Consider the following 22,253-nt stretch of genomic DNA (forward strand, 5'->3'; position numbering starts at 1 on the left):
CATGTCCCCCTATCCCCATGTCCCCATGTCCCATATCCCCCTGTCCCCATGTCCCATATTCTCGTGTCCCCATGTCCCCATCCTGTGTCCCCCTGTCCCCATATCCCCATATCCCCCTGTCCCCCTATTTCCGTGTCCCCCTATCCCCACGTCCCCATATCCCCATATCCCATATTGCCATGTCCCCCTGTCCCCATGTCCCCCTGTCCCCCTATTCCCGTGTCCCCATATCCCCACGTCCCCATGTCCCCATATCCCCCTGTCCCCATATCCCCCGTCCCATGTCCCCATGTCCCCATGTCCCCCTGTCCCCATATCCTCATATCCCCCTGTCCCCATGTCCCTCTGTCCCCATATCCCCCTGTCCCCCTGTCCCATGTCCCCCTATCCCCATGTCCCCATATCCCCCTGTCCCCATGTCCCCATATCCCCCTGTCCCATGTCCCCCTGTCCCCATGTCCCCCGTCCCCATCTCCCCATCCCCCCATGTCCCCCTGTCCCATGTCCCACTGTCCAATATCCCTCTGTCCCCCTGTCCCCACGTCCCCATGTCCCCATATCCCCCTGTCCCATGTCCCCCTGTCCCCATCCCCCCATATCCCCCTGTCCCATGTCCCCCTGTCCCATGTCCCCCTGTCCCCATGTCCCCATCCCCCCACGTCCCCCTGTCCCACATCCCCATGTCCCATGTCCCCATATCCCCCTGTCCCCACGTCCCCCTGTCCCCTGTCCCCCTGTCCCACATCCCCATGTCCCCTGTCCCACATCCCCATGTCCCCTGTCCCATGTCCCCATCCCCCCACATCCCCATGTCCCCTGTCCCCCGTCCCCTGTCCCCATGTCACCTGGAACGCCGTCTGGCCGCTGTTGTTCTTCACCTCCTTGTTGGCCCCTCGGTACAGGAGGATGCGGGCACAGCTCTCCTGGGACACCACGGGGACGTGGGACACGGCCCAGTGTCCCCAAGGGTCCCCAGTGTCCCCAAGGGTCCCCAGTGTCCCCACGAGTCCTCAGTGTCCCCACGAGTCCCCAGTGTCCCCACAGGTCCCCCAGTGTCCCCACAGGTCCCACATCCCTCGTCTCACACGTGCCCGGTGTCCCCATCGCCATCCCCATGGCCCTGTCCCCTTGTCACCTTGTCGTGGAGGCTGCAGGTGTCCCCGTGATGTCCCCATGTCCCCATATACCCATGATCCCTGTCCCCATGTCCCCATATCCCCATGTCCCCATGTCCCATGTCCCATGTCCCCATGGTGTCCCCATGCTGTCCCCATGTCCCATGTCCCCATGGTGTCCCCACGCTGTCCCCATGTCCCCATGTCCCATGTCCCCATGCTGTCCCCATGTCCCATGTCCCCATGCTGTCCCCATGCTGTCCCCATGTCCCCATGTCCCATGTCCCCACGGTGTCCCCATGCTGTCCCCATGTCCCATGTCCCCATGCTGTCCCCATGTCCCATGTCCCCATGGTGTCCCCATGCTGTCCCCATATCCCCATGATGTCCCCACGGTGTCCCCACACTGTCCCCATTGTCACCTTGTTGTAGAGGGCGCAGATGTGCAGCGCCGTGTCCCCATGTCCCATGTCCCATGTCCCCATGCTGTCCCCATGTCCCATGTCCCCACGCTGTCCCCATTGTCACCTTGTTGTAGAGGGCGCAGATGTGCAGCGCCGTGTCCCCATGTCCCATGTCCCATGTCCCCACGCTGTCCCCATGATGTCCCCATGTCCCCATGATGTCCCCATGCTGTCCCCACACTGTCCCCATTGTCACCTTGTTGTAGAGGGCGCAGATGTGCAGCGCCGTGTCCCCATGTCCCATGTCCCATGTCCCCACGCTGTCCCCATGATGTCCCCATGTCCCCATGATGTCCCCACACTGTCCCCACGCTGTCCCCATTGTCACCTTGTTGTAGAGGGCGCAGATGTGCAGCGCCGTGTCCCCATGTCCCATGTCCCATGTCCCCATGCTGTCCCCATGTCCCCTGTCCCCACGCTGTCCCCATTGTCACCTTGTTGTAGAGGGCGCAGATGTGCAGCGCCGTGTCCCCATGTCCCATGTCCCATGTCCCCATGCTGTCCCCATGTCCCATGTCCCCACGCTGTCCCCATTGTCACCTTGTTGTAGAGGGCGCAGATGTGCAGCGCCGTGTCCCCATGTCCCATGTCCCATGTCCCCACGCTGTCCCCATGATGTCCCCATGTCCCCATGATGTCCCCATGCTGTCCCCACACTGTCCCCATTGTCACCTTGTTGTAGAGGGCGCAGATGTGCAGCGCCGTGTCCCCATGTCCCATGTCCCATGTCCCCACGCTGTCCCCATGATGTCCCCATGTCCCCATGATGTCCCCACGCTGTCCCCACGCTGTCCCCATTGTCACCTTGTTGTAGAGGGCGCAGATGTGCAGCGCCGTGTCCCCATGTCCCATGTCCCATGTCCCCATGCTGTCCCCATGTCCCATGTCCCCACGCTGTCCCCACACTGTCCCCATTGTCACCTTGTTGTAGAGGGCGCAGATGTGCAGCGCCGTGTCCCCATGTCCCATGTCCCCATGGTGTCCCCATGCTGTCCCCATGTCCCATGTCCCCATGCTGTCCCCATGTCCCCTGTCCCCACGCTGTCCCCATTGTCACCTTGTTGTAGAGGGCGCAGATGTGCAGCGCCGTGTCCCCATGTCCCATGTCCCATGTCCCCATGCTGTCCCCATGTCCCCTGTCCCCACGCTGTCCCCATTGTCACCTTGTTGTAGAGGGCGCAGATGTGCAGCGCCGTGTCCCCATGTCCCATGTCCCATGTCCCCATGCTGTCCCCATGTCCCATGTCCCCACGCTGTCCCCATTGTCACCTTGTTGTAGAGGGCGCAGATGTGCAGCGCCGTGTCCCCATGTCCCATGTCCCATGTCCCCATGCTGTCCCCATGTCCCATGTCCCCACGCTGTCCCCATTGTCACCTTGTTGTAGAGGGCGCAGATGTGCAGCGCCGTGTTCCCATGTCCCATGTCCCATGTCCCCATGATGTCCCCATGTCCCATGTCCCCACGCTGTCCCCACACTGTCCCCATTGTCACCTTGTTGTAGAGGGCGCAGATGTGCAGCGCCGTGTCCCCATGTCCCATGTCCCATGTCCCCATGCTGTCCCCATGTCCCATGTCCCCATGCTGTCCCCACGCTGTCCCCATGATGTCCCCATGTCCCATGTCCCCACGCTGTCCCCACGCTGTCCCCATTGTCACCTTGTTGTAGAGGGCGCAGATGTGCAGCGCCGTGTCCCCATGTCCCATGTCCCATGTCCCCATGCTGTCCCCATGTCCCCATGCTGTCCCCATGTCCCCATGTCCCATGTCCCCACGCTGTCCCCACGCTGTCCCCATTGTCACCTTGTTGTAGAGGGCGCAGATGTGCAGCGCCGTGTCCCCATGTCCCATGTCCCATGTCCCCATGCTGTCCCCATGTCCCCTGTCCCCACGCTGTCCCCATTGTCACCTTGTTGTAGAGGGCGCAGATGTGCAGCGCCGTGTTCCCATGTCCCATGTCCCATGTCCCCACGCTGTCCCCATGTCCCCATGCTGTCCCCATGTCCCCTGTCCCCACGCTGTCCCCATTGTCACCTTGTTGTAGAGGGCGCAGATGTGCAGCGCCGTGTTCCCCGACGCGTTCTGAGCCGCGGCCTCGGCGCCGTAGAACAGCAGATGCTCCAGGTGCTGCGAGTGCCCGTGCTGGCACGCCTGGGGACACAGGGGACACCAGGGGACATCAGGGGACATGGGGACATCATCATGGGGACATCAGGGGACATGAGGACATCATGGGGATATCGTGGGGACAGGGACATGGGGACATCAGGGGACATGGGGACATCATCATAGGGACAGGGACACGGGACACGCCTGGGGACAGGGGATGTCATGGGGATATCATGGGGACAGGGACATGGGGACATCAGGGGACATCATGGGGACAGGGACATGGGGACATCAGGGGACATGGGGACATCAGGGGACATCAGGGGACATCAGGGGACATCATGGGGATATCATGGGGACAGGGACATGGGGACATCAGGGGACATCAGGGGACATGGGGACATCATCATAGGGACAGGGACACGGGACACGCCTGGGGACAGGGGATGTCATGGGGATATCATGGGGACAGGGACATGGGGACATCAGGGGACATCAGGGGACATCACGGGACATCATGGGGATATCATGGGGACAGGGACATGGGGACATCAGGGGACATCAGGGGACATGGGGACATCATCATGGGGACAGGGACATGGGGACATCAGGGGACATCAGGGGACATGGGGACATCATGGGGATATCATGGGGACAGGGACATGGGGACATCAGGGGACAGGGGACATCACGGGACATCAGGGGACATCGTGGGGACAGGGACACGGGGACATCAGGGGACATGGGGACATCATCATGGGGACAGGGACACGGGACACGCCTGGGGACAGGGGACATCATGGGGATATCATGGGGACAGGGACATGGGGACATCAGGGGACATCAGGGGACATCACGGGACATCAGGGGACATCGTGGGGACAGGGACATGGGGACATCAGGGGACAGGGGACATCATGGGGATATCATGGGGACAGGGACATGGGGACATCGGGGACATCACAGGACATCAGGGGACATAGTGGGGACAGGGACATGGGGACATCAGGGGACATCACGGGACATCAGGGGACATGGGGACATCATCATGGGGACAGGGACATGGGGACATCAGGGGACAGGGGACATCATGGGGATATCATGGGGACAGGGACATGGGGACATCAGGGGACATGGGGACATCATCATGGGGACAGGGACACGGGACACGCCTCGGGACAGGGGACATCATGGGGATATCATGGGGACAGGGACATGGGGACATCACGGGACATCAGAGGACATCAGGGGACATCAGGGGACATCAGGGGACATGGGGACATCATCATGGGGACAGGGACATGGGGACATCAGGGGACATGGGGACATCATCATGGGGACAGGGACATGGGGACATCAGGGGACATCACGGGACATCATGGGGATATCATGGGGACAGGGACATGGGGACATCAGGGGACAGGGGACATCATGGGGATATCATGGGGACAGGGACATGGGGACATCAGGGGACATGGGGACATCAGGGGACATCAGGGGACATGGGGACATCATCATGGGGACAGGGACATGGGGACATCAGGGGACAGGGGACATCATGGGGATATCATGGGGACAGGGACATGGGGACATCACGGGACATCAGAGGACATCAGGGGACATCAGGGGACATGGGGACATCATCATGGGGACAGGGACATGGGGACATCAGGGGACATGAGGATATCATGGGGATATCATGGGGACAGGGACATGGGGACATCAGGGGACATGAGGACATCATGGGGATATCATGGGGACAGGGGACATGGGGACATCATGGGCCAACATGGGGACACGGGACATCAGGGGACATCATGGGGACAGGGACACGCCTGGGGACAGGGGACACCATGGGACATCATGGGGACATCATCATGGTGACAGGGACACAGGGACATCATGGGGACAGGGACATGCCTGGGGAAAGGGGACATCATGGGGACATCAGGGGACATCATGGGGACAGGGACACGCCTGGGGACAGGGGACACCATGGGGACATCAGGGGACATCGTGGGGACATCGTGGGGACATTGTGGGGACATCAGGGGACATCATGGGGACATCAGGGGACATCATGGGACATTGTGGGGACATCAGGGGACATCATGGGGACATTGTGGGGACATCAGGGGACATCATGGGGACATCAGGGGACATCATGGGACATTGTGGGGACATCAGGGGACATCATGGGGACATTGTGGGGACATTGTGGGGACATCAGGGGACATCATGGGGACATTGTGGGGACATCAAGGGACATCATGGGGACAGGGACACGTCTGGGGACAGGGGACATGGGGACATTAGGGGACATCATGGGACATTGTGGGGACATCGGGGACATCGTGGGGACATCATGGGGACATTGTGGGGACATCAGGGGACATCATGGGGACAGGGACACACCTGGGGACAGGGGACATCAGGGGACATCAGGGGACATCATGGGACATCGTGGGGACAGGGACATGGGGACATCATGGGACATCATAGGGACAGAGACACCGAGACACGCCTGGGGACAGGGACATGGGGGCACATCATGGGGACATCAGGGGACAGGGACATGGGGACATCATCATGGGGACATCAGGGGACAGGGACATGGGGACATCATCATGTGGACAGACAGGGACACGCCTGGGGACACAGGGACATGGGGACATCAGGGGACATCGGAGGACATCATGAGGACAGGGACATGGGGACATCAGTGGACACCATGGGGACAGGGACACACCTGGGGACATGGGGGTGACACAGAGGTGACTCAGGTGACATGGGGGTGACACAGGGGACATGGGGGTGACTCAGGGGACATGGGGGTGACTCGGGGGACACGGGGGTGACACAGGGGACACGGGGGACACTTGGGGACACTTGGGGACATGGGTGTCACCTGGTGTATCTCCTGCCAGCCGTTCTCATCATGGGTCCCATGGTGGGACAGGGGGTGACAGACACAGGTGACATGGGGGTGACTCGGGGGACACGGGGGTGACACAGGGGACACGGGGGACACTTGGGGACACTTGGGGACACGGGTGTCACCTGGTGTATCTCCTGCCAGCCGTTCTCGTCATGGGTCCCGATGGTGGGACAGGGGGTGACAGACACAGGTGACATGGGGGTGACTCAGGGGACATGGGGGTGACTCGGGGGACACGGGGGTGACTCAGGGGACACAGGGGACACTTGGGGACACTTGGGGACACGGGTGTCACCTGGTGTATCTCCTGCCAGCCGTTCTCATCATGTGTCCCATGGTGGGACAGGGGGTGACAGACACAGGTGACACGGGGGTGACTCGGGGGACATGGGAGTGACTCAGGGGACACTTGGGGACACTTGGGGACACGGGTGTCACCTGGTGTATCTCCTGCCAGCCGTTCTCGTCGCGGGTCCCGATGGTGGCCCGGTGGGCCAGCAGCAGCTCGCAGCAGCGGGGGTCGCCCCCCACCATGGCCGTGTGGTACAGGGGGGTCAGGCCCCGCCGGTCCTTGTAGTTTGGGGACCCCCCCAGGTCCAGCAGAGCCTGGGGGGGAATGGGGGTTCCCCCATTGGTTCCCCCATTGGTTCCCCTGTGTCCCCATTGGTTCCCCATTTCCCCATTGGTTCCCCCATTGGTTCCCCCATTGGTTCCCCATTTCCCCATTGGTTCCCCCATTGGTTCCCCCATTGGTTCCCCATTTCCCCATTGGTTCCCCCATTGGTTCCCCATTTCCTCATTGGTTCCCCCATTGATTCCCCCATTGGTTCCCCATTTCCCCATTGGTTCCCCCATTCGTTCCCCCATTGGTTTCCCATTTCCCCATTGGTTCCCACATTGGTTCCCCCATTAGTTCCCCCATTGGTTCCCCTGTGTCCCCATTGGTCCCCCATTGGTTCCCCATTTCCCCATTGGTTCCCCCATTGGTTCCCCCATTGGTTCCCCCATTGGTTCCCCCATTGGTTTCCCATTTCCCCATTGGTTCCCACATTGGTTCCCCCATTAGTTCCCCCATTGGTTCCCCTGTGTCCCCATTGGTCCCCCATTGGTTCCCCATTTCCCCATTGGTTCCCCCATTGGTTTCCCCATTGGTTCCCCCATTGGTTCCCCCACTGGTTCCCCATTTCCCCATTGGTTCCCCCATTGGTTCCCCCATTGGTTCCCCATTTCCCCATTGGTTCCCCCATTGGTTCCCCCATTGGTTCCCCATTTCCCCATTGGTTCCCCCATTGGTTCCCCCATTGGTTCCCCATTTCCCCATTGGTTCCCCCATTGGTTCCCCCATTGGTTCCCCATTTCCCCATTGGTTCCCCCATTCGTTCCCCCATTGGTTTCCCATTTCCCCATTGGTTCCCACATTGGTTCCCCCATTAGTTCCCCCATTGGTTCCCCTGTGTCCCCATTGGTCCCCCATTGGTTCCCCATTTCCCCATTGGTTCCCCCATTGGTTCCCCCACTGGTTCCCCATTTCCCCATTGGTTCCCACATTGTTTCCCCCATTGGTTCCCCCATTGGTTCCCCATTTCCCCATTGGTTCCCCCATTGATTCCCCCATTGGTTCCCCTGTATCCCCATTGGTTCCCCATTTCCCCATTGGTTCCCCCATTGATTCCCCTGTGCCCCCATTGGTTCCCCCATTGGTTCCCCTGTGTCCCCATTGGTTCCCCATTTCCCCATTGGTTCCCCCATTGATTCCCCCATTGGTTCCCCCATTGGTTCCCCGCGTCCCCATTGGTTCCCATTGGTCCCCCATTGGTTCCCCATGCCCCCCTTGGTTCCCCACGTCCCCATTGGTTCCCATTGGTCCCCCATTGGTTCCCCGCGCCCCTGTTGGTTCCCCACGTCCTCATTGGTTCCCATTGGTCCCCCATTGGTTCCCCATGCCCCCCTCGGTTTCCCACGTCCCCATTGGTTCCCATTGGTCCCCCATTGGTTCCCCGCGCCCCCCTTGGTTCCCCACGTCCCCATTGGTTCCCATTGGTCCCCCATTGGTTCCCTGCGCCCCTGTTGGTTCCCCACGTCCCCATTGGTTCCCATTGGTCCCCCATTGGTTCCCCATGCCCCCCTCGGTTTCCCACGTCCCCATTGGTTCCCCATGCCCCCCTCGGTTTCCCACGTCCCCATTGGTTCCCATTGGTCCCCCGCATCCCCATTGGTTCCCATTGGTCCCCCACTGGTTCCTCGTGCCCCCCTCGGTTTCCCACGTCCCCATTGGTTCCCATTGGTCCCCCATGCCCCTGTTGGTTCCCCCATTGATTCCCCCATTGGTTCTCCTGTGTCCCCATTGGTTCCCTATTTCCCCATTGGTTCCCCCATTGGTTCCCCATTTCCTCATTGGTTCCCCCATTGGTTCCCCCATTGGTTCCCCTGTGTCCCCATTGGTTCCCCATTGGTTCCCCATTGGTTCCCCATTGATTCCCCCATTGATTCCCCCATTGGTTCCCTGCGTTCCCATTGGTCCCCCTTGGTTCCCCGCATCCCCATTGGTCCCCCATTGGTTCCCCATTTCCCCATTGGTTCCCCCATTGGTTCCCCATTTCCTCATTGGTTCCCCCATTGGTTCCCCCATTGGTTCCCCTGTGTCCCCATTGGTTCCCCATTTCCCCATTGGTTCCCCCATTGATTCCCCCATTGGTTCCCTGCGTTCCCATTGGTCCCCCTTGGTTCCCCGCATCCCCATTGGTCCCCCATTGGTTCCCCACGTCCCCATTGCTTCCCATTGGTTCCCCATGTCCCCTGCGTCCCCATTGGTCCCCCACTGGTTCCCTGCATCCCCATTGGTCCCCCTTCAGTTCCCTGTGTCCCCATTGGTTCCCATTGGTCCCCCATTGGTTCCCCGCGCCCCTGTTGGTTCCCCACGTCCTCATTGGTTCCCATTGGTCTCCCATTGGTTCCCCATGCCCCCCTCGGTTTCCCACGTCCCCATTGGTTCCCATTGGTCCCCCGCATCCCCATTGGTTCCCATTGGTCCCCCACTGGTTCCTCGTGCCCCCCTCGGTTTCCCACGTCCCCATTGGTTCCCATTGGTCCCCCATGCCCCTGTTGGTTCCCCCATTGATTCCCCCATTGGTTCTCCTGTGTCCCCATTGGTTCCCCATTTCCCCATTGGTTCCCCCATTGGTTCCCCATTTCCTCATTGGTTCCCCCATTGGTTCCCCCATTGGTTCCCCTGTGTCCCCATTGGTTCCCCATTGGTTCCCCATTGGTTCCCCCATTGATTCCCCCATTGGTTCCCTGCGTTCCCATTGGTCCCCCTTGGTTCCCCGCATCCCCATTGGTCCCCCATTTCCCCATTGGTTCCCCCATTGATTCCTCCATTGGTTCCCCACGTTCCCATTGGTCCCCCTTGGTTCCCCGCATCCCCATTGGTCCCCCATTGGTTCCCCACGTCCCCATTGCTTCCCATTGGTTCCCCATGTCCCCTGCGTCCCCATTGGTCCCCCACTGTTTCCCTGCATCCCCATTGGTCCCCCTTCAGTTCCCTGTGTCCCCATTGGTTCCCATTGGTCCCCCATTGGTTCCCCACGCCCCTGTTGGTTCCCCGCATCCCCATTGGTTCCCATTGGTCCCCCATTGGTTCCTCGTGCCCCCCTCGGTTTCCCACGTCCCCATTGGTTCCCATTGGTCCCCCATGCCCCTGTTGGTTCCCCCATTGATTCCCCCATTGGTTCTCCTGTGTCCCCATTGGTTCCCCATTTCCCCATTGGTTCCCCCATTGGTTCCCCATTTCCTCATTGGTTCCCCCATTGGTTCCCCCATTGGTTCCCCTGTGTCCCCATTGGTTCCCCATTGGTTCCCCATTGATTCCCCCATTGATTCCCCCATTGGTTCCCTGCGTTCCCATTGGTCCCCCTTGGTTCCCCGCATCCCCATTGGTCCCCCATTGGTTCCCCACGTCCCCATTGCTTCCCATTGGTTCCCCATGTCCCCTGCGGCCCCATTGGTCCCCCACTGGTTCCCTGCATCCCCATTGGTCCCCCTTCAGTTCCCTGTGTCCCCATTGGTTCCCATTGGTCCCCCATCGGTTCCCCGCGCCCCTGTTGGTTCCCCGCATCCCCATTGGTTCCCATTGGTCCCCCATTGGTTCCTCGTGCCCCCCTCGGTTTCCCACGTCCCCATTGGTTCCCATTGGTCCCCCATGCCCCTGTTGGTTCCCCCATTGATTCCCCCATTGGTTCTCCTGTGTCCCCATTGGTTCCCCATTTCCCCATTGGTTCCCCCATTGGTTCCCCATTTCCTCATTGGTTCCCCCATTGGTTCCCCCATTGGTTCCCCTCTGTCCCCATTGGTCCCCCATTTCCCCATTGATTCCCCCATTGATTCCCCCATTGGTTCCCTGCGTTCCCATTGGTCCCCCTTGGTTCCCCGCATCCCCATTGGTCCCCCATTTCCCCATTGGTTCCCCCATTGATTCCTCCATTGGTTCCCCGCGTTCCCATTGGTCCCCCTTGGTTCCCCGCATCCCCATTGGTCCCCCATTGGTTCCCCACGTCCCCTGTGTCCCCATTGGTCCCCCACTGGTTCCCTGCATCCCCATTGGTCCCCCTTCAGTTCCCTGTGTCCCCATTGGTTCCCATTGGTCCCCCATCGGTTCCCCGCGCCCCTGTTGGTTCCCCGCGTCCCCATTGGTTCCCATTGGCCCCCGCCTCGTTTCCCCGCGCCCCCATTGGCCGCGGCGGCCCCGCACCATGAGCGCGTGGTAGCGGCGGGTGCAGACGGCGCGGTGCAGCGCGGTGGCGCCGTCGCGGGCCCGGAAGTCCAGGTGAGCCCCGCCCAGGCACAGCAGCCGGATGATCTCCACCTCCGCCGGGCCCTCGCGCTGCGCCGCCAGCGTCAGCGGCGTCTCTGCCGGGGCAGCCGCGCGTCACCGGGGCACGGAGAGCACACGCATCGTATAGGACATACAGACCCACGGACACATAGGCCACATAGACCCAGAGACACATAGACCCATGGACCCATAGACCATATAGACCCAGAGACACATAGACCCATGGACCCATAGACCCATACACCCATGGACCCATAGACCATATAGACCCAGAGACACATAGAGCCATGGACCCATAGACCATATAGACCCAGAGACACATAGACCACATAGACCCATAGACCATATAGACCCAGAGACACATAGACCCATGGACCCATAGACCCATACACCCATGGACCCATAGACCACATAGAGCCATGGACCCATAGACCATATAGACCCATAGACCATATAGACCCATAGACCCATAGACCATATAGACCCAGAGACACGTAGACCACATAGACCCATAGACCCATAGACCCATGGACCCATAGACCATATAGACCCAGAGACACATAGACCCATGGACCCATAGACCACATAGACCCAGAGACACATAGACCCATGGACCCATAGACCATATAGACCCAGAGACACATAGACCACATAGACCCATAGACCATATAGACCCAGAGACTAATAGGCCACATAGACCCATAGACCATATGGATCCATAGACCACATAGACCCCATAGACCCCATAGACTCATAGACCATATAGACTCATAGACCACATAGATTCCATAGACCCCATAATACCATCGATCACATGGACCCATAACCCACATCACCCCATAACCATATAAACCACATAACCCACATCACCCCATAACCCCATAGCCCCATAAACCACATAGAACACATCACCCCATCACCCCATAATCCACATGCAGGGTGTCCCCAAGGGGTGTCCCCAAGGGGGTGTCCCCAAGGGGGGTGTCCCAAGGGTGTCCCCAGGGGGTCCCCAGGGTGTCCCCAAGGGGTCCCGTGTGTCTCACCCCCCGAGTCCAAGTCGTGGTAGTTGGGGTCCACCCCATCACCCCATAACCCACATGCAGGGTGTCCCCAAGGGGTGTCCCCAAGGGGTGTCCCCAGGGGGGTGTCCCCAAGGGGGGTGTCCCCAGGGGGTCCCCAGGGTGTCCCCAAGGGGTCCCGTGTGTCTCACCCCCCGAGTCCGAGTCGTGGTAGTTGGGGTCCACCCCATCACCCCATAACCCCATAACCCCCATGCAGGGTGTCCCCAAGGGATGTCCCCAAGGGGGTGTCCCCAAGGGGGTGTCCCCAAGGGGGTGTCCCCAGGGGGTCCCCAGGGTGTCCCCAAGGGGTCCCGTGTGTCTCACCCCCCGAGTCCGAGTCGTGGTAGTTGGGGTCCAGCCCATCACCCCATAACCCCATAACCCACATGCAGGGTGTCCCCAAGGGGTGTCCCCAAGGGGGTGTCCCCAGGGGGTCCCCAGGGTGTCCCCAGGGTGTCCCCAAGGGGTCCCGTGTGTCTCACCCCCCGAGTCCGAGTCGTGGTAGTTGGGGTCCACCCCATCACCCCATAACCCACATGCAGGGTGTCCCCAAGGGGTGTCCCCAAGGGGTGTCCCCAAGGGGGGTGTCCCCAGGGTGTCCCCAGGGGGTCCCCAGGGTGTCCCCAAGGGGTCCCATGTGTCTCACCCCCCGAGTCCGAGTCGTGGTAGTTGGGGTCCACCCCATCACCCCATAACCCACATGCAGGGTGTCCCCAAGGGGGTGTCCCCAAGGGGTCCCCAGGGTGTCCCCAAGGGGTCCCATGTGTCTCACCCCCCGAGTCCGAGTCGTGGTAGTTGGGGTCCAGCCCATCACCCCATAACCCCATAACCCACATGCAGGGTGTCCCCAAGGGGGGTGTCCCCAAGGGGGTGTCCCCAAGGGGGGTGTCCCCAGGGGGTCCCCAGGGTGTCCCCAAGGGGTCCCGTGTGTCTCACCCCCCGAGTCCGAGTCGTGGTAGTTGGGGTCCACCCCATCACCCCATAACCCCATAATCCACATGCAGGGTGTCCCCAAGGGGGTGTCCCCAAGGGGGGTGTCCCCAGGGGGTCCCCAGGGTGTCCCCAGGGTGTCCCCAAGGGGTCCCGTGTGTCTCACCCCCCGAGTCCAAGTCGTGGTAGTTGGGGTCCACCCCATCACCCCATAACCCACATGCAGGGTGTCCCCAAGGGGTGTCCCCAAGGGGGTGTCCCCAGGGGGGTGTCCCCAGGGTGTCCCCAGGGGGTCCCCAGGGTGTCCCCAAGGGGTCCCGTGTGTCTCACCCCCCGAGTCCAAGTCGTGGTAGTTGGGGTCCACCCCATCACCCCATAACCCCATAATCCACATGCAGGGTGTCCCCAAGGGGGTGTCCCCAAGGGGGGTGTCCCCAGGGGGTCCCCAGGGTGTCCCCAGGGTGTCCCCAAGGGGTCCCATGTGTCTCACCCCCCGAGTCCGAGTCGTGGCAGTTGGGGTCCACCCCATCACCCCATAACCCCATAACCCACATGCAGGGTGTCCCCAAGGGGTGTCCCCAAGGGGGTGTCCCCAAGGGGGGTGTCCCCAGGGGGTCCCCAGGGTGTCCCCAAGGGGTCCCGTGTGTCTCACCCCCCGAGTCCGAGTCGTGGTAGTTGGGGTCCAGCCCCCGCTCCAGCAGCCGCGCCACCTTCTCAGCCGAGCCGTGCTGAACGTAGTCCAGGAACTTGCGCAGCCCCGTCTGGGGACAGCGCGGGTCACCGGGGACACGGGGGACACCGGGGACACGGGGGACACCGGGGACATGGGAAGACATGGGGACATAGGGGGACATGGGGACATAGGGGGACATGGGGACGTGGGGGAATGGGGGGGATACAGGGGGACATGGGGGACATGGGGGGACATGAGGGGACATGGGGGGACATGGGGGGACATGGAGGACACCAGGGGGACATGGAGGACACCAGGGATATGGGGGGACATGGGGGGACATGGGAACATGGGGGACACGGGGGACATGGGGGGACATGGGGGGACATGGAACATAGGGGACACGGGGGACACGGGGGACATGGGGGACATGGGGGGCATGGGGGGCATGGGGGACACAGGGGACATGGGAAGACAGGGGGGACATGGAGACACGGGGGACACGGGGAACATGGGGGACACAGGGGACATGAGGGACATGGGGGACACAGGGGACATGGGGACATGGGGGACATGGGGTACACGGGGGACATGAGGGGACATGGGAGGACAGGGGAGCCATGGGGGACACGGGGGACATGGGGGACACGGGGGACATGGGAAAACAGGGGGGCATGGGGGACATGAGGGACACTGGGGACATGGGAGAATGGGGGGGACACGGGAGGACAGGGGGAGGACAGGGGGACAGGGGGACATAGGGGAAAAGGGGACACCCGAGGACAGGGCGGGGTGTCATGGGGACAGGAGGCGTGGTCAGGGATGAAGGGGCGTGGCCGGGATGCACTGGGCGGGGTCAGGGAGAAAGGGGCGGGCTCAGGGAGTGTGGGGGCGTGGCCGGGGAGTAAGGGGCGGGACTGGTGGTAGGGGGCGTGGCCTGGCAGCAGGGGGCGGGGCCGGGGGCGGGGCCACACCTTGGTGTGCAGCTTGGCCAGCTGCTTCTCGTCCAGGTTCGTCTGCTTGTACACCCGCGTCTTGTAGCGGAACTGGGGGGCGGGGTCAGCGGGGACACGCCCCCTCGGCCGAGGGACACGCCCCCTCCCTGCCATGACCACGCCCCCCCCCCCCCCCCCCCCGCCCCCAGCCCAGGCTGAAGTGCACAGGACACACCCCCGTAGACCACGCCCCCCCGCCCCACCCACCCTGAGACTCAGCCCACCCCAGGCCCCGCCTACTCCAAAGCCCCGCCCACCCCAAGTCCCCTCCCACAATCGGGCCCCGCCCACCCCGGCATCAACCACCCCGAGTCCCCGCCCACCTCTGGCCCCACCCACCCCCAGTTCCCTTAAGGGAAGCTCCTCCCCGAGGTCCTACCTACCCCAAGGCCCCGCCCACCACAGTCCCCGCCCACCCCCAGGCCCCGCCCACCCCCACTTCCCTTAAGGGCAGCTCCTTCCCCAGGTCCTCCCTACCCTGAGCCACCACCCACCCCCAGACCCCGCCCACATTTGGCCACACCCACCCCCAGGCCCCGCCCACCCCCCTTCCCCAGGTCCTCCCTACCCTGAGCCACCACCCACCCCGAGGCCCCGCCCACCCCCAGACCCCGCCCACCCCGGGGCCCCGCCCACCCCGAGGCCCCGCCCACCCCCACTTCCCTTAAGAGAAGCTCCTTCCCAAGGTCCTGCCTACCCTGAGCCCCCGCCCACCCCCAGACCCCGCCCACATTTGGCCACACCCACCCCCAGGCCCCGCCCACCCCCCTTCCCCAGGTCCTCCCTACCCTGAGCCACCACCCACCCTGAGCCCCCGCCCACCCCCAGACCCCGCCCACATTTGGCCACACCCACCCCCCAGGCCCCGCCCACCCCCCTTCCCCAGGTCCTCCCTACCCTGAGCCACCGCCCACCCCCAGACCCCGCCCACATTTGGCCACACCCACCCCCAGGCCCCGCCCACCCCCCTTCCCCAGGTCCTCCCTACCCTGAGCCACCACCCACCCCGAGGCCCCGCCCACCCAAGGCCCCGCCCACCCCACGAGTCCGCCCACCCCGAGGCCCCGCCCACCCCCCTTCCCCAGGTCCTCCCTACCCTGAGCCACCACCCACCCTGAGCCCCCGCCCACCCCCAGACCCCGCCCACATTTGGCCACACCCACCCCCAGGCCCCGCCCACCCCCCTTCCCCAGGTCCTCCCTACCCTGAGCCACCACCCACCCCTAGGCCCCCGCCCACCCCCAGACCCCGCCCACCGCGAGGCCCCGCCCACCCGCAGACCCCGCCCACCCCCCGTCCCCGCCCACCTCGAGGTAGGGCACGCCCTGGTCGAAGCTCTGGGGGTAGTCGCGCAGCGGGCGCTCCTCGTCCAGGAACTTGGCGTCGCGGCCGGCGGCCGCGGGCTGGAAGAGCCCGTAGTTGAGCCCGTCGTGCAGCCCCTCGGTCAGCGCGCACAGCAGCTGCTGCTTCGCCGCCCACACGGCCGCGCCGGGGTCGAAACGCAGGCACTTCTGGGGGGGACACGGGACACCGGGGTCAGACACCCCCTGCTGGGGACACACAGCGCCCCCGGGGTTAGGGAACCTGAGATAGAGACCCCCACATACCACCCCTTGGCTCAGACACCCATAGTGGGAACCCCCAGACACCCATATTGGGGACCCCCAGACACCCGATATTGGGGACCCCCAGACACCCATATTGGGGACCCCCAGACACCCATATTGGGGACCCCAAGCACCCCTTGGCTCAGACACCCACAGTGGGAACCCCAAATTGAACTATGGGCACTTCTGGGGGGGACACGGGACACCGGGGTCAGACACCCCCTGCTGGGGACGCACAGCGCCCCCGGGGTTAGGGAACCTGAGATAGAGACCCCCACATACCACCCCTTGGCTCAGACACCCATAGTGGGAACCCCCCATACCACCCCTTGGCTCAGACACCCATATTGGAGACCCCCCATACCACCCCTTGGCTCAGACACCCATATTGGAGACCCCACATAGCACCCCTTGGCTCAGACACCCATAGTGGGAACCCCCAGACACCCATATTGGGGACCCCCATACCACCCCTTGGCTCAGACACCCATAGCGGGAACCCCCAGACACCCATATTGGGGACCCCCAGATACCCATATTGGGAACCCCCATACCACCCCTTGGCTCAGACACCCATAGTGGGACCCCCAGACACCCATATTGGGGACCCCCATACCACCCCTTGGCTCAGACACCCATAGTGGAAACCCCCAGACACCCATATTGGGGACCCCCAGACACCCATATTGGGGACCCCCATACCACCCCTTGGCTCAGACACCCATAGTGGGACCCCCAGACACCCATATTGGGGACCCCCAGACACCCATATTGGGGACCCCCAGACACCCATATTGGGGACCCCCATACCACCCCTTGGCTCAGACACCCATAGTGGGAACCCCCAGACACCCATATTGGGGACCCCCAGACACCCATATTGGGGACCCCCATACCACCCCTTGGCTCAGACACCCATAGCGGGAACCCCAGACACCCATATTGGGGACCCCCAGACACCCGATATTGGGGACCCCCATACCACCCCTTGGCTCAGACACCCATATTGGGAACCCCCAGACACCCATATTGGGGACCCCCAGACACCCGATATTGGGGACCCCCAGACACCCATATTGGGAACCCCCATACCACCCCTTGGCTCAGACACCCATAGTGGGAACCCCCAGACACCCGATATTGGGGACCCCCATACCACCCCTTGGCTCAAACACCCATAGTGGAAACCCCCAGACACCCATATTGGGGACCCCCAGACACCCCATATTGGGGACCCCCATACCACCCCTTGGCTCAGACACCCATAGTGGGACCCCCAGACACCCATATTGGGGACCCCCAGACACCCATATTGGGGACCCCAAGCACCCCTTGGCTCAGACACCCATAGTGGGACCCCCAGACACCCATATTGGGGACCCCCAGACACCCATATTGGGGACCCCCCAGACACCCATATTGGGGACCCCCAGACACCCGATATTGGGGACCCCAAGCACCCCTTGGCTCAGACACCCATAGTGGGACCCCCAGACACCCATATTGGGGACCCCCAGACACCCATATTGGGGACCCCAAGCACCCCTTGGCTCAGACACCCATAGTGGGACCCCCAGACACCCATATTGGGGACCCCCAGACACCCATATTGGGGACCCCCCAGACACCCATATTGGGGACCCCCAGACACCCGATATTGGGGACCCCAAGGACCCCTTGGCTCAGACACCCATAGTGGGACCCCCAGACACCCATATTGGGGACCCCCAGACACCCATATTGGGGACCCCCCAGACACCCATATTGGGGACCCCCAGACACCCGATATTGGGGACCCCCATACCACCCCTTGGCTCAGACACCCATAGTGGGAACCCCCAGACACCCCATATCGGGGACCCCCAGCACCCCAGGGGTCAGACAGCCATAGTGGGAATCCCCCATACCACCCCTTGGCTCAGACACCCATAGTGGGGACCCCCAGCACCCCTGGGGTCACACACCCATAGTGGGATCCCCAGACACCCATATTGGGGACCCCCAGACACCCGATATTGGGGACCCCCATACCACCCTTTGGCTCAGACACCCATAGTGGGACCCCCAGACACCCATATTGGGGACCCCTAGACACCCATATTGGGGACCCCCATACCACCCCTTGGCTCAGACACCCATAGTGGGACCCCCAGACACCCATATTGGGGACCCCAAGCACCCCTTGGCTCAGACACCCATAGTGGGACCCCCAGACACCCATATTGGGGACCCCCATACCACCCCTTGGCTCAGACACCCATATTGGGGACCCCCATACCACCCCTTGGCTCAGACACCCATAGCGGGAACCCCCAGACACCCATATTGGGGACCCCCAGATACCCATATTGGGAACCCCCATACCACCCCTTGGCTCAGACACCCATAGTGGGACCCCCAGACACCCATATTGGGGACCCCCATACCACCCCTTGGCTCAGACACCCATAGTGGGACCCCCAGACACCCGATATTGGGGACCCCCAGACACCCGATATTGGGGACCCCAAGCACCCCTTGGCTCAGACACCCATAGTGGGACCCCCAGACACCCATATTGGGGACCCCCAGACACCCATATTGGGGACCCCAAGCACCCCTTGGCTCAGACACCCATAGTGGGACCCCCAGACACCCATATTGGGGACCCCCAGACACCCATATTGGGGACCCCCAGACACCCATATTGGGGACCCCCACCACCCCTTGGCTCAGACACCCATAGTGGGACCCCCAGACACCCATATTGGGGACCCCCACCACCCCTTGGCTCAGACACCCATAGTGGGACCCCCAGACACCCATATTGGGGACCCCCCCCTATTTTTACCCCACCCATCTATTTCAGACCCCTATATTTTAACAACACCCCCATTTTTGGGCCCCCCCCTAATCTTGGGGTGCCCCCCCCATAATTTTGGGATCTCCCCTATTTTTGGGTCCCCTTCATATTTAGACCCCCATCTATTATTCAGGACCCCCCCTATTTCTACCCCCCCATCTTTTTGGGGGTAATTTCGGGGTCTCCCCATTTTTGGGGTCCCCCCCATATTTAGACCCCCATCTACCTTTGGGTTCAAGTCCCTATTTTTACCCCCTCATCTTCTTGGGACCCCCAACTTTTGGGACCCCCCCAAATTTTAGGACCCCCCCCATAACTTTCCCCCCCCCCCATAATTTTGGGGTCCACCCCAATTTGGGGTCCCCCCCATACTCGGACCCCCATCTACCTTTGGGGTCAACTCCCTATTTTTACCCCCCATCCATTTGGGACCCTTATATTTCAACGACCCCCCCTAATTTTGAGGTCCCCCCGATTTTGAGGTCCCCCCATTTTTGGGGTCCCCCCATATTTAGACCCCCACCTACCTTTGGGTTCAAGTCCCTATTTTTACCCCCTCATCTTCTTGGAACCCCCAACTTTTGGGACCCTCCCAAATTTTAGGACCCCCCCATAACTTTACCCCCCCCCCCATAATTTTGGGGTCCCCCCATTTGGGGGTCCCCCCCATATTTAGACCCCCACCTACCTTTGGGTTCAAGTCCCTATTTTTACCCCCTCATCTTCTTGGGACCCCCAACTTTTGGGACCCCCCCAAATTTTAGGACCCCCCCATAACTTTTCCCCCCCCCATAATTTTGGGGTCCCCCCATTTTTGGGGTCCCCCCCATACTTGGACCCCCATCTACCTTTGGGGTCAACTCCCTATTTTTACCCCCCATCCATTTGGGACCCTTATATTTTAACGACCCCCCCTAATTTTGAGGTCCCCCACTTTTGAGCTCCCCCCATTTTTGGGTCCCCCCCATATTTAGACCCCCACCTACCTTTGGGGTCAACTCCCTATTTTTACCCCCTCATCTTCTTGGGACCCCCAAATTTTGGGACCCTCCCAAATTTTAGGACCCCCCCATAACTTTACCCCCCCCCCCATAATTTTGGGGTCCACCCCAATTTTGGGGTCCCCCCCATATTTAGACCCCCACCTACCTTTGGGTTCAAGTCCCTATTTTTACCCCCTCATCTTCTTGGGACCCCCAACTTTTGGGACCCTCCCAAATTTTAGGACCCCCCCCATAACTTTACCCCCCCCCCATAATTTTTGGGGTCCCCCCATTTTTGGGGTCCCCCCCATACTTGGACCCCCATCTACCTTTGGGGTCAACTCCCTATTTTTACCCCCCATCCATTTGGGACCCTTATATTTCAACGACCCCCCCTAATTTTGAGGTCCCCCCGATTTTGAGGTCCCCCCATTTTTGGGGTCCCCCCATATTTAGACCCCCACCTACCTTTGGGTTCAAGTCCCTATTTTTACCCCCTCATCTTCTTGGAACCCCCAACTTTTGGGACCCCCCCAAATTTTAGGACCCCCCCATAACTTTTCCCCCCCCCATAATTTTGGGGTCCCCCCATTTTTGGGGTCCCCCCCATATTTAGACCCCCACCTACCTTTGGGTTCAAGTCCCTATTTTTACCCCCTCATCTTCTTGGGACCCCCAACTTTTGGGACCCTCCCAAATTTTAGGACCCCCCCCATAACTTTAGCCCCCCCCCATAATTTTTGGGGTCCCCCCATTTTTGGGGTCCCCCCCATACTTGGACCCCCATCTACCTTTGGGGTCAACTCCCTATTTTTACCCCCCATCCATTTGGGACCCTTATATTTCAACGACCCCCCCTAATTTTGAGGTCCCCCCGATTTTGGGGTCCCCCCATTTTTGGGGTCCCCCCCATATTTAGACCCCCACCTACCTTTGAGTTCAAGTCCCTATTTTTACCCCCTCATCTTCTTGGGACCCCCAACTTTTGGGACCCCCCCAAATTTTAGGACCCCCCCCATAACTTTAGCCCCCCCCCATAATTTTTGGGGTCCCCCCATTTTTGGGGTCCCCCCCATACTCGGACGCCCATCTACCTTTGGGGTCAACTCCCTATTTTTACCCCCCATCCATTTGGGACCCTTATATTTCAACGACCCCCCCTAATTTTGAGGTCCCCCCGATTTTGAGGTCCCCCCATTTTTGGGGTCCCCCCCATATTTGGACCCCCATCTACCTTTGGGTTCAAGTCCCTATTTTTACCCCCTCATCTTCTTGGGACCCCCAACTTTTGGGACCCTCCCAAATTTTAGGACCCCCCCCATAACTTTATCCCCCCCCCCATAATTTTTGGGGTCCCCCCCAATTTTGGGTCCCCCCCATATTTAGACCCCCACCTACCTTTGGGTTCAAGTCCCTATTTTTACCCCCTCATCTTCTTGGAACCCCCAACTTTTGGGACCCTCCCAAATTTTAGGACCCCCCCATAACTTTACCCCCCCCCCATAATTTTGGGGTCCCCCCCAATTTTGGGTCCCCCCCATACTTGGACCCCCACCTACCTTTGGGTTCAACTCCCTATTTTTACCCCCTCATCTTCTTGGGACCCCCAACTTTTGGGACCCCCCCAAATTTTAGGACCCCCCCATAACTTTATCCCCCCCCCCCATAATTTTTGGGGTCCCCCCATTTTTGGGGTCCCCCCCATAC

At 61.3% G+C, this 22,253-nt stretch overlaps 1 protein-coding gene across 1 annotated transcript in view; it reads right to left on the reverse strand.

The window, feature by feature from the left end:
• The window catches only part of SHANK1 (SH3 and multiple ankyrin repeat domains 1), a 77,254-nt gene that overhangs the window by 42,695 nt on the left and 12,306 nt on the right, over window positions 1-22,253 (reverse strand). The window contains 7 exon segments of the mRNA XM_071801057.1: window positions 846-923; window positions 3,612-3,728; window positions 7,063-7,230; window positions 11,372-11,529; window positions 14,099-14,207; window positions 15,094-15,165; window positions 16,422-16,625. Coding sequence (XP_071657158.1) covers window positions 846-923; window positions 3,612-3,728; window positions 7,063-7,230; window positions 11,372-11,529; window positions 14,099-14,207; window positions 15,094-15,165; window positions 16,422-16,625 — 906 coding nt within the window.

This window comes from Patagioenas fasciata, chromosome 35, assembly GCF_037038585.1.
Source record: "Patagioenas fasciata isolate bPatFas1 chromosome 35, bPatFas1.hap1, whole genome shotgun sequence".
Classification (NCBI taxonomy): domain Eukaryota; kingdom Metazoa; phylum Chordata; class Aves; order Columbiformes; family Columbidae; genus Patagioenas; species Patagioenas fasciata.